The sequence below is a fragment of the Syngnathoides biaculeatus genome, chromosome 13 (assembly GCF_019802595.1).
Source record: "Syngnathoides biaculeatus isolate LvHL_M chromosome 13, ASM1980259v1, whole genome shotgun sequence".
Classification (NCBI taxonomy): Eukaryota; Metazoa; Chordata; class Actinopteri; order Syngnathiformes; family Syngnathidae; genus Syngnathoides; species Syngnathoides biaculeatus.
This window is the reverse complement of record NC_084652.1, coordinates 15,527,924-15,540,957: the sequence shown is the minus strand read 5'-3', so window position 1 is coordinate 15,540,957 and position 13,034 is coordinate 15,527,924. Positions and strand designations below refer to the sequence as shown.

Below are 13,034 nucleotides of genomic sequence, written 5' to 3'. Positions count from 1 at the left end.
ATAAAACCAACTATAATTTTCCCCATTGACAGACTAATAAAGGATTATTTTATAATATATGCTCATAAAAATGTAATGTGTATAAATGTTTTATTCACAAAATGATGACCATTAAACCAAGCTTAAAGAAGAATAGTACAGCCACTGCGAATGTAGGTTAATTATCAGAAATGCAAGCAGTTAAAAAAACAAAACAATGAGGCCTTTGATGGCGATTATGAGTAAAAAGAAGGGGAGTGGGGGTGGTGGGGGCCCTGGGCATTAGAGAAAAGGTTAGGACTTAGGCGTGCGGATGTGTCCTCGTCTAAAGCGAGCTCACATGACTGGGGGAGCATTTGCAGTCCACACAAGGAAGTTCCTCCGTTGCAGATAGGCTCTCTGAATAAGATGAATAAGAAACAGTGTACCTGATGCATTAAAACAATAACAAGCACCAAACGGATGTGTTCCTGGAGACACAAAGTGAACATTTATAGCAATCACCAAGTCATTGTGCAGCAATTACTGCTGGATTTAAACGTAGTGTCTATGGACCCAGTCATGATTTAATGCTTTTATTGGACATTTATTTCCATCTTTTTCAAGTCTGCTATGTTTACATTTACCAGACACTTGGATGCAAACAGGTACACACTTTTTAACATCAGACAGTGACAACTTGGAAGTAACCAAGCATTAAAGTAGCAATGAATGGGCCCCCATGCATCCTTGCATAGCGCAGAATGAGCGAATGCAAAAAAGCTTTAGAAGTCAGCGTCAGTCTAATACAGCTGCTTCTGATACCAAGATCCCCTGGTATTTGTCCATAATGGATAAAGTTATGAGTCCTTGAGACTTTATCAGGCATTCTGCTATGATTTTATGTTGATCAGTGAAACTGGTGTTGGAAGCTAATTATTTTTAACTTTCTCTTCCCAACTTAAAATTGAGGTACTACAAAATTAATTTGTCAGAAGAAGAAGAAGAGGATGAAGAAAAAAAAACTTGATTTTAAGTCTTTCTTGATAATGTTCTGGAATACACTTGAAATGACTGTTTTTAACCAAAATGGCCAACATCCTGTTCAATTGTTGGCATGGGTTCTGGAGACTTTTTTGTGTACTAATATGCTGTCCACTCAATTTTGTGTTCTTGGGGGGGAACTGGTTTCAGAGGCATCCCCCCAACTTAACGGGAATCTGACTTTTAAATCAAATTCAAAACAAAATGGCTGGATTCGAGTTTATTTGAAAGCACAGATTCATGATCCTATTTGAGTCCTGTTACATTAAACATATATACATTTTGCATTTGTTTGTTGTCTGAGGCACTTTTAAATACCGTAATTTCTTGAGTATAATGTGTCCTGAAGTATAATGCACACCCCCCCCCAAAAAAAAAATAAAAAAAAAAAAAATCAGGGAAACCCTTCTACTAGTGTACAATGCGCACCACCAATTTGCTACTACCCATATGCTCAAAATATTAGGAATTACCTATTTATATTTTGTTGGGTTTGTTCTCGCATTGTTTTTCAAAAAACAGTCTGTACAACAATCATTAACAATAATCATTGTGCATGTGCTGATGTAGCATTAATATATAACTTGGGACAGGCCGCAGGATATGCTTGTCCTGGTCCCTGCAATTTTCAGAAAAGAATCCCTCAACCATCTAAAATAAATGCTCAATGATGGAATAACATTTTAAAACTGTTGATAACACATATTACAGTCTTAAATAAATAAGCTATTTAACACAGTTTAACTTAAACATTTTTTGCATTAAATAATTGTGCATAAAACGTTTGTGCATAGTGCAGTTTATCCTATACATTACAAAACCCTGGCCAAGACTTCAAGAAGCATCTGACTCATCTCCAATCTGAAAGATATCCATCATAGCTACCTTTGGTGCATCACTGTCGAACTCATTGATGACTTGGTACAGTTCCAGTGCTTCCTCCATTGAATCATGAACACTGATCTTATTTTGCTCCCACAGCACGTCATCCTTTGTGCCAACCTTGCCGTTTGTGAGGAAATATGTTTTGAATCCCAAGAGTTTTGGTTCAGCTGTCCAGCCTCTCGCCCTCCATTCGGGTACAATCTATAGCAGCCTTCCCATGGTGCCTAGTCGTTATCGAAACAACGTGAGCTCAAACTACGTAGAAACGAGTGTAATGGGCACATTTAAAAAAAAACAAAAAAACAAGCATTTCAATTGTGTGCGCTCTCCCGTTTTTTTTTTTTTTAATGTACTTATTAGGCTCGTACTACGGAGTTTGAGCTCACGTTGTTTTGATAACGACCTGAAGCCATCGGGCTCTCGTTGTTTTGGACTGCCGCGCTAATTCTGCGTTGGCAGCGTCATCGCCACAAGTGATGACACTTTTCCTTTGAAAGCAGCTGCACAACTAGCCATTGTAGTTGACATTTTTTTTTGTCTTGGTTTAAGTTAAAACAAACTCATGAGGAGTCGTTTCTGATCTTTGGTGCAGTCGCAACAAACATGCTACGTTAATGCAAGCTTCCCAAGGAGGTCTGAGGGCTCAGGTTGGGGTGCACATTACGGTAATATATATATAAATGTGTAACATAAGACATCAATTATCATATCGAAATGTATATGTATACCTTTTTTACCACTTTTTACTTTTTACCACTCTATGTACCTCTATACGACTATACAATGTGATTGTAGTTTTTATTTTTCATCCATAGCTAAATATAATGTGCTTTATTGAAGCAGCATAGGTCAGCGGTGAGAGGATTTGTTTGGTAAACCAGGGGTTGTGAGCTCGTATCTCACTACTCCCCAAGAGGGGTTGAGTCAGGAAGGGCATCCGGCGTAAAAACTGTGCCAAACAAATATTAGCGTTCATCCGAGATGCCACGCTGTGGTGACCCCTAATGGTACAAGCCAAAAGAAAACTTACTATTAAACCTTTGAAAATATTTTGGGAAACATTTGTGCATTATTTGAGAAATTACAGTAATTCTTCAGCATGTGCAGCTGAATGTGAAATGGTTGCTTTAAAGCTGCCTCCCTGCCCCCAACTTTTGACTGAGCACAAATTGGTAATTTTACGGGGCCAGTATTCAGGAATCCTAAAACTTATTACTAAGATAAAAAGGTTTACAAAAATTGGTGAATTTTCACGCATGTTGGGGCAGGGGCTAAACAAATTATCTGTAGAAATGAACCAAAAGTCAATCAATAAATATATCCAAGTCTTCCTTGTTGCTTGTTTGATTTTGGTAGGTTTTGGTTTACAGTTTTAACACTGAATTATAAACACTCCAGCAAGTGGGTACAATATAGTCCTTTAGTGCGCTTTCATCACTACACTGTACTCCTAATGCCTGTCAAATGATCAAGCCAGTTAGCACGGCAACATGTCTGTGTGACTGGCTTTTTCACGAGGCGTTACAAAAACAACACTAATTCATCCGCCAGTGAGCACTACGAGTCCATGTTGTGTAATCACCACGCTGCTACCACTTCAACACACATGCAAGCCCTCTCTCCACATGCTCTACAGAAAAACAGCAAAACACTTTCTTGGTCTGGACATGTGGTCTGCTGCTTTAAAGTGACAGTAACGGGTAATTTCCAAAACATATTTGAGCAAAAATAGCGAAAATGGCAGACTCTCTGTTCAATTTCAGGCATTGATCCTTCAGATTTTTGTCATGTATCCTGTTGTAATAGCAAAGTCTACTGAATTTCGTGTCCTTTTGTGAAACTTGTGTTGGGTGCTCTACAGGGAGATGCAAATCGAGGGAGAAATGGCTGCTTAAGACCAAAATTGCCAACTGTTCAATTCCAGGCATTGGTTCTTGAGAATTTTTCATGCATCCTATTATGACAAACATTTCCACCCAATTTCATCTCTATAGGAGAAACTACTGTCAAGGACAAATTTTTTTCCAACTGTTCAGGGGATGCAAATGAAAGTAAAAAGGCTACTTTAAATAAAAAACAGATAATTTCCCGTTAAATATTCCTAATAGGGCAACTTCTGGGGCATTGTGTTGTGAACCGCTGATCATACACAAGCTTCCTGGATTTTAAAACAGCAATAAATACGCTGGGGGAATAATAATATACAGCAATTCAAAGAAGGCCTTAATAAAATGTTAAGTAATGACGCCAATAGATAATGACTATCGTTTTCTGACCAGAAAAAAAAAAAATCCATTATTAGGCGGTTGCATAACATACTGTAAGATCAAGATGTATTTGAAAAATTTGCAGAAATATAACCATTAAAGCCCTGATCCATAGGACCTATATTTTATTTATATATTACACAAACATAGTTTTTCATTAAAAAAATATTTTAAAAACTCTCAACACAACAGAAATTAAATAAAATTATCGCCAAAATGCACATTTTCTTTGGAATCCGAATGCCTCCGTTGTCTGTTTCAAACCGAGGCTCTGTTGAAGCTGCTGCCATGTGACGTCACGCCAAGACAACCCAGTAAACACAATGGCTTCCTATGCAGACAATCATACACGCTGCGAGTGGGATCTCGAGGAGATAGACAGCACTGATGAAGACGTTTTTATGGAATGCTCTGTGGAAGAGATAGGAACTGACATCCCATGCAGGAGTAATTCAACTATATATGTTCGAACCTGAGTTGACAAATGCAACACAAGGCCAGGATTCGGTGAGACCTGACGAAGTTGATGTGGAACTTCGCATCCAAAACACAGACTGGTGGGTGCCTCAAGAAATTTATGTACATCTCGTTGACGAAATAATCTAATTCAAACGCATTTGAACGTCTGATGCTGCTTGCACACAACAGTGAGTCGTTTGTTGTTGTATTAGTGACTGAGTCGGCGTAAAACAAAAATCAAAACCTTCGGTATCATTCTGCGTTTAAAGATCACATGTTTATAACCCATTCTTCACATTATTTACATTTACACTTGAGAGCACACACTACCGTAGTCAAATTTCAGGGAGACCTCAGCGTCAACAGAACGCTAACTTTTACAGTGTCCAAATTTTGTGACCTCCTAAACATCACATGGATACAGATATTAGCTACCATTTACATCTATATCGCTAGTGTACTTACATTTAAAATAACTACTAAACAATTGAACACGTACGTACTTACTTGTTACCGAAGCCAAGTGAGTGCTGTACCGGGTTTTCAAAGCAGTCCTCCGTGAAATGCTTGGAACATATTACTGCCGACTTTGATTTATAAGTCCAATGTGTCGGCTTTGTCTTCACAAACCTGGTCCATAACCTGCCTATCTGTTCATCTTAAGGTCATTCATGCAGGCTAAAGCGTTTGACGCAGAACAGCCGTATGCAACACACTTCCTCACCATCTTTAATAGCTTTTTCACTCTCTGGCTAAATGTTGCCTTGATGTGACATCACATTCCAGGGTGTTACGGAAATTGACGAATGTAAGTGACATTTCGGATAAAATCTTGAGACTGACTTTGACACTAATTTATTTCATTTCTGTTGTGTTGAGAACTTTAAAATATTTTTTTAATGAAATTTTTGCTACATTTGAATGATAGACAAATAAAAAACATTTCCTCTGGATTAGACCTTTAAAACAAGCGAATTCAAAAATATTAAAAATGTTGCTGGTGTTTTTCCAGGTATAGTCAGGTATACCATGACCCTCCTGTTTTGGTCTCTTTCTGTTAACAATAATAACACCAATACCATACCATAAGTGTGTATGGCCATCCACAATAGGTCTCTCATATATTACATTCCAATTATCTTAACTTGTAGTCTGATGGAATTCAGTTCTTTAGCTGCTCAAAAACATGGCAACCATCCAAAACAGTCAACACTTAGTATATTAAAACCAAGTCATAAGGCTGTGCAAGTAAAACATTTGACAATACGTAATAATAAATATGCGGGTCACGATCAAATCAATTTTCTTACGTATAGGTCCCTTGGTCAAAGGGCTATTGTCCAATTTAGGAGGCTTAAAGGTCAAGTGTCATGAAATGGATGATTTTTAGTACGTTATTAATGAAAAAGGGGCAGCCAGTATGGACCCATCCGTTTTTTTCACCACAAACGTATATGACGTATATGGCTTTTTGTAACTTCGGTCATGAAAATCCTCTCGAGGGATTTGTTTTCGACAAGACGCAAGAAGTGACGTTGGAGGCAGTAGTGCGCTCAAGCGGACTCCTTAGGTTTCTATTAGTTTTACCTGCGGGAAGATAGCTCGTTATTCCTTCATGTTAGCCAAAATGCCGGCTCGTTGCATTGCTGGATATTGCTCGAAAACTCGGGAGGATGGATTTACCCTACAAAAGTTTCCAAGAGACCTGGTTCGTCGTGAAAAATGAATTGCACGGGTGCAAAGGACGAGAGCTTCGTGAGTTCCAAATGACAGGTAGGTGTGTATACTGCTACAAAAAAAAAAAAAATAGTTTGAGGGAGACTATGTAATCTGTCTCTCATAATGTAACAAAAAGATCTGCATACGTATGACAGGGGTGCTAAATGTGTCGATGTGCGCATCGGTCGGCTTCCGCGTCGGGCTCACCAGCGAAGGCTGCCGCGTCGTGCTTCGTGGATGAGCACGACTTCGGCCAGTCTGGCTCATACATAATGTCTGGGAATCTGTTGTTAGTTATAAGTGATCTGCATATCATCTAAATATGGCTCGAAACAATAGGGTAATATTGTCCTGGACACTTCACTCGATTGTGAGATGTTCTCTTCTTCGAAAAGAGCTTCAATGTCTGAAGGGGGGTGTCCCATAGTAGGGGCCACAGCGTGTTTTCAATGGCGTATGTCCAAGGTGACATCACGAACAGTAGATACAGCCAATATGGGGAACACTTGGATGTCGTATGACATTTCCACAATTTTCCGCATGTATGACGGGTTCACCGCTCATATTTATTTTTTTGTATGGACATTGAAGTGAATAATGTTAAATGTATTTTTAATTTCAATATCTATTTTAGAATGTTTATAGGGATGACACTTGACCTTTAAGATCTGGCGGCTACATCATCCTTGTATGACATCCAGGTTATACTTTACACACAATACACACATGTACAGTTGAAGACAGACGTTTACAAGCACTGCAAAAATACATTTCATTTTTTGTAACACTGTCTGAAGTGAAATAAGACTAAATATCTCTAAAATGTAGCTGTTTGGTTATAATAACCAACTTAGCATCTGGAGGAAAAAGGGGTAATCTTGTAGACCTCAGAACACCATACCAACTGTGAAGCATGGAGGTGGCAGCATGATGTGGGGCTGTTTTGCACGAGAGCGCTTCCCAAAATAGATGGCATCATGAAGAAAGAACATTACATGAAGATATTAATGTAACGTCTCAAGACATCAGCTAGGAAGCTAAAACTTGGGCCAAAATGGGTCTTCCAAATGGACAATGACACTAAGCATATTGCCAAAATGGTTCAAAAGTGGCTTGAAGATAAAACAGTCAATGTCTTGAAGTGGCCAACACAAAGCCCTGATCTAAATCCCACCCTAAATTTGTGGCCAGATCTAAAAAGGTGTGAGCGAGCAAGGCCACTGACAAACCTGACTCAGTCACAGGAGTTCTGTCAGAAGGAATGAGCCAGGATTTCAGCAGAATACTGTCAGAAGCTTGTGGAAGGTTACTCAAACCGTTTGACTAAAGTCATGCAGTTCAAAGGAAATACTTTTCGATATGAAGGAAATGTTTGTAAACTTTTGACCTTAAAGAAAATAATTTAAAATTATCCAAGAATTTCTCTCTTATTATTGTGGAATTAAACAAAATGAAATAATTTTGGTGATTCTGAATGAACTAAAACAGGAGTAGGTTAGTCTGATTTGACTTATGAAATTGAGACAAAAAAATAAAAGGTGTTTTTTGTAGTGAATATAAACTTTTGTCTTCAACTCAAGTTACTAATACTAATTCTGAAATTCCAGTTCACATAAACGAACATGGATCCCTTAGGTTTGCAATTAATGTGTGAGTTAAGGAATTGGACTAATAATCATTTCAGTTTATCAAATTTTAATGATAAATATGTGTCTCTTGAAAAATAAAACAATAACAAAAAACATCTCGGAAACAAAAGGAACGAGTGAAAAAGAACAAAGTTGCCCTTAAAAGTGAATTAGTATAGTAGGCGATTGACAACTAGTTCAGTGTGTAGTCTGCCTTTCGTCGAGGTGGGATAAGCTCCAGGACCTCCGTTACTTTGTGAGGATAAGCACCTTGGAAAATGGGTGGATAAAATAATAAAATATCAAAGCTGCAAAACTGCGGGACTCTACTGACACACTGGAATAGTATGTATGCTCCATTTCTTTCCAAATTGTATGTATGCAAAATGGGTTTCTAAGTTTTTCCTTTAGCAGTTAAACGACAGGGTCGGAAATAGGTGGGTAAATAGGAGCATGATATCTGAAATATTTGCATATAAAAATGTCACATTATAGTGACGAACCGTAGATTGGGAAGAAAAAAGCCATCTACAATATATTGCTAATCTATGGAAACGATCAGGGAAAACACCAATATTTATTATGCATGTATGATGATGATGTGAGTCGAACGTCTTTTCATACTAGTGTGATAGCTCATCTCAAAGCAAGATACATGAAGTGAGTTTTATTATACCCTCCCTATTGGCAACTTAGTGCTTTGTTGTGTTGACAGGAAAGTAGTGAACTCATTTGGACACTTGCTATTAAAAATGTTAACCTGTACTAACAATGCAGACTTAATATTAGCTTGGTGATGAAAACCAATCAAATCAGAGGTCAACCTAATTGTTAAAGTTTCACGCATCTGCCTCATCCATGTCTTAAAAAGGTAGGACTAACTACACATGTTGCACTTTCCTAAAAAGAAAAGATTCAAGATGTTATATATACATGGAAAAAAAGTCTTTTGTCAGCATAAAAAGACAAACTATAAAAATGTATATACGGCGGTATTATTTACAGATATATAAGAATGTTCCAGTGATTAGAGAATTTACTCCTTTCCATTCTGTCATCCATTTTAAATAAAATGTGTTCCTGTCAACACAAAAGAAAAGCATGTTTATGTTTTGCATTTGTTCCTTCACTGTAACAACTGTTAAACAGATTGTCATTTCAAAACTATGTACCGACACCCCCCTGAACTGTTGTTACACACCTCGTAACAGCACATTTCCTGTTTTTGAAAAATTTTCCCCAAAAAAACGCGTTTGGAAACGCACGTGTTCACAGTGACCACACAGAAATCAACAATGGTGAATCTCGATCCCTCATTTTATTAATTATTCAGAAAATTATTTGGCAAAAAGCCAATTTGCAACCTATATGCACACTTTTTAAGTTAATGTTAATGCCGTAAGATGCTGGCCTCAACGTCCTGCTCTTTTTAAGGTGTCATGTCACCATATGGGTTGCCAGAATTGCGCACTGAATGTCTCTTTGTGCAGTCAAGGCCGGAGACAGCTGAGTGATAAACATCTCAAGCTGATGCAGAGAAAGGTGAAGATCGCTATGACATGGTTGAATACTGTATATGCATTTAAGAACATTAGTCAAAAACATCATAAAATATCTCATTAGAAAGTAGCAATTCATATTTTTACAGGTTGTGGGGCTGTGCAATACGCACAAGCATTTCAAGAAATCAAATCTGCTATAATCCATTAATTTTTAAGGGTAGCATTTTAAGATAAGTTGAAGACATACTTAAGAGTTTGGGGATCATAGTTTGCATAATATTGACAGTCAAAAGCTTTTAATAGAGGCAAATTTAAACATATGGCCAGCCGTCCAATGTCATCAATCATATAGAAGAACCTCCTTATTTAAAAATATTTCATAACACTGTAAAGGTTATTTTGGGTGCATTAGGCATTTACAGTGTCATAACACATTTATGCACTTCCATTTGTGTCTATGTATGTATTTTAGTCCTTAAAACATATTATGAAGGACTGGACGATTACTAAATTTTTTTCAATCAATTTGAGTTTATTTACAAGGCCATTTATTTAAATGTTTTCCCCAAGTTTCCATAGCTCAAAGTAACCAAGGTATTTATTGATGTGTTGGAAACTTTTGACCCAAGGTATGCGCTTCCAGGCTGCAAATTTTTGCTAAGGTCACCTTGCCTTACTTGTAAAACTACACAAGAAAAGACTAAGAGAACCATTGATCATGGCAGCAGATTTTGCAACGTTACATTTTTGAATACCTCAACTTTTAATTCGTTAAGAAGTTAAGTGTTCACATACATGCTTTGAGAAAACGGGCTTTATTTCCCAGACGCAGTACTTATTCTTACATTATTTGTCTAACAAAATATTTCCTTGGATGATGGTGATGCTCATATAGGGCAAAGAAAAGTTCCAAAGCTTGTTTGGTATCAGGACGCATAAAGAAAATCCCAGAAGGTAAAACAAACAAACAAACAAAAATAAATAAACCCAGAATCGTTAGTTTTGGGGAAATGTCATTGTCGATTGCTTTTTCTATGAGGAATGGGGGATAACTCCAGATTGCAATGTCACCTAGCCCAATACGCACCCTTGACGTTTTGTGCATTTTAAATGCCTCTAAAGTGACAGTTTGGAGTGCACGCAGACGTTTTGTACGAGTGGCAGCCATGTAAAAAAAGACAGACGGCTTTTGTATCAGGAGGCAACACCCCCCCCCCCCCCCAACATGTCACAGCCAGGCTGAACGGACTGCCTGTGGGGATCCTGGCTATTCAAAACCATCCTACTGTTGTTACACAGTGTACGTGACATTGTCTAAAAAGACATTTAATTGACCATGCTGTGTAAAGGTCGGCACCCACCCCAAACACACGAGAAGGGATACATTCCTAAGCCTCAGAATGCCTAATAAGTTGACATAACGCAATGTAATAACGCTCCAAATTCCATTCGCGTGTTCTTCCACAGTGGAGTGATTTTTTTCGTGTCAAACATGAGGGCAAAACAAGCATAGCTCCACGAGACAAAAGCCCCCCCCCCCCACCACCACCACCACCGCCGCCGCAGACCTTCACCAGTGTATCGCCCCCAACCTCATCCCTCCCTCCTCTCGTCCCCAGCTAGGAAGCTAACTGAGCTAGCTCCATGAATTCAACATAGCCGAGGGAGGTTTCAACCCGAACACGTCTGCCACGCTGAACCAAACATCCGGCTCACGAGTTACGGTAAGTACTACTGAATAAAAATGACCATACGTGGCAGCCGAACGTAAGAAGAGATGAAAAGACGCTCCCCGCACGTACGTTACGTCAGTGTAGCTTGGCGCTTACATTGGGGCTAACAGCGACTAGCAGCATTCCGCCTCGCCGTCCGTCGGATCAACAACAAGCAGCCGCACCGCCTTACCTTTTACGTTGACCGCCGTTGCTCATCCGTGGGTGGCTCGACGTGAAACCGTTATTCGTTTGCCCCCACCCCCCACCCCAACCCGCCCCCGCTTCCAAAAAAGGGGGAAAAAAGCTCGGACGTTAACCGTAGCCTACGGCAGTGTGACGTTCATCGCCGCCTTTTGAAAACATCGCAGCCAGTTCGTTTCGTCCTCCTCTCCACAGCCGAGAAAAGACCAGCATAAACACGACAGCGGCCACGCCAATTGGTCCGCGGGAAACACGTGAACATGTCTGGGTCTTCTGATTGGCCCGCGGTCACCCATCAGACCCAGAAACCAGTTTTACATCGGGCTTAAAAAGGATCCTGCAGCCGGAGCTCCGAGTAGTCCGGCCCCCGTCCTTGTTGCTGGTGTTCGAGGTACAGTATGTGAGAATGCCATTTAACAGCTTTTACTTGGCGTAAAACGTTGGGCTGGTAAGAACCATCGCCATGTTTCGTTGTGCTAGCCTAAGGGGCGTAAATGTGACTTTTTTGGATGCGAGAGGAAGCGCATTGACGTCATTGGTTGCGATGGCGAACCTTCTGGAAAAAAATACAAAAAACAAACTGTCCTAGTTAGTCTCTCTCGTCTTTTTTTTTAAGTAAGCTTCATCTAGCTTCCTTTAGAAGGCCGTCATCCAAATTGTTTATATTCAATCCGTTGCGCAGTGACTTTAGCATCATGCGCATGCGCAGACGTTTTTATTTATGCCATGTTGCGCATGCTCCCATTATGACATGTTGCAGAGCAGGCTTTGGAAATGGCCGAGAGGCGGGGGGGAGTAGGGAGGGCTCCCCTCCCCAGCAAGACACGAAAGCGCCACCGGGGCCAACGATGGAAGTGACAGCGATGTGTGACAAAAGGCGTTATCGCATTATGGCTCGCCTTCATTAAAGACCTTTGCAAGGAACTCGTTTCTTCCATTCTCAATAGTTGATCTAAAAATATGTACGATTACTGGTACGATGAATAATGCCAAGTAATTTGAGTCAAGAACAAAGAAAGTGGATTGGAAACAAATATTGGATAGGTAGAGATGGAAATTAAGTTTTAAGCAAAGGAAAGATGGGAAAAGCAGCTCTGCAAAAGGGAGGAAGGAAGTTAGATGAATTATGGGGTGGTATATCTAAGGAATACAGAAAAAGCACGGCTGAGGTAGACAAGGGATGGGGGAAAGCAGGTCTGAGGTGGAAGGAAGTAGGAAGGAAGGAATAAAAATCAAATCTGTGGTCTAAGGAAGGTGATATGGTAGCAGGGAGGAAAAATAGGTCAAATGTGGTGGAAAAAAAAAAAGCAAGTCTGACGTAAGGAAGGCAGACTATTGTCTTCCTTAGGAGGTAAAAAAGTAGATTCAAGCAAAGAAAGGATGGGTGTGAGGATGCATGAATAAAAAGCAACTTTGAGGGAAGGCAGGAAGGAAACTGGTCATAAAGGAAGGTGTGAATGCATAAAAGTAGGTATCAAAGGATAGAACTGGAAGTTAAAGCAAATGAGGAAGAATGCCAAAAAAGATGTATAAAATAGGAGTGCATACGTACTTTAGTCCTACCTTGTTTTTGAAGTACGATAATGCAAACTGTTTCATCATCTGTATCAATTATGTTATGCTGATTAAATTGGCTTAACAAAACTTCACGTCACT

At 39.4% G+C, this 13,034-nt stretch overlaps 1 protein-coding gene across 3 annotated transcripts in view; it reads right to left on the bottom strand.

The window, feature by feature from the left end:
• Positions 1–12,928, bottom strand: part of ankrd12 (ankyrin repeat domain 12) — a 43,246-nt gene extending 30,318 nt beyond the window's left edge. For 2 of the 3 annotated variants that reach the window (XM_061838584.1, XM_061838586.1), the window contains exon 1: positions 11,292–11,324. In XM_061838584.1, the coding sequence (XP_061694568.1) occupies positions 11,292–11,318 (27 nt within the window). In that variant the 5' untranslated portion in view covers positions 11,319–11,324. Of the gene's footprint in view, positions 1–11,291; positions 11,325–11,367 lie in introns of those variants that run through there. The other variant, XM_061838587.1, reaches the window with a different exon arrangement.
• Between the last annotated feature and the right edge of the window lie 106 nt (positions 12,929–13,034).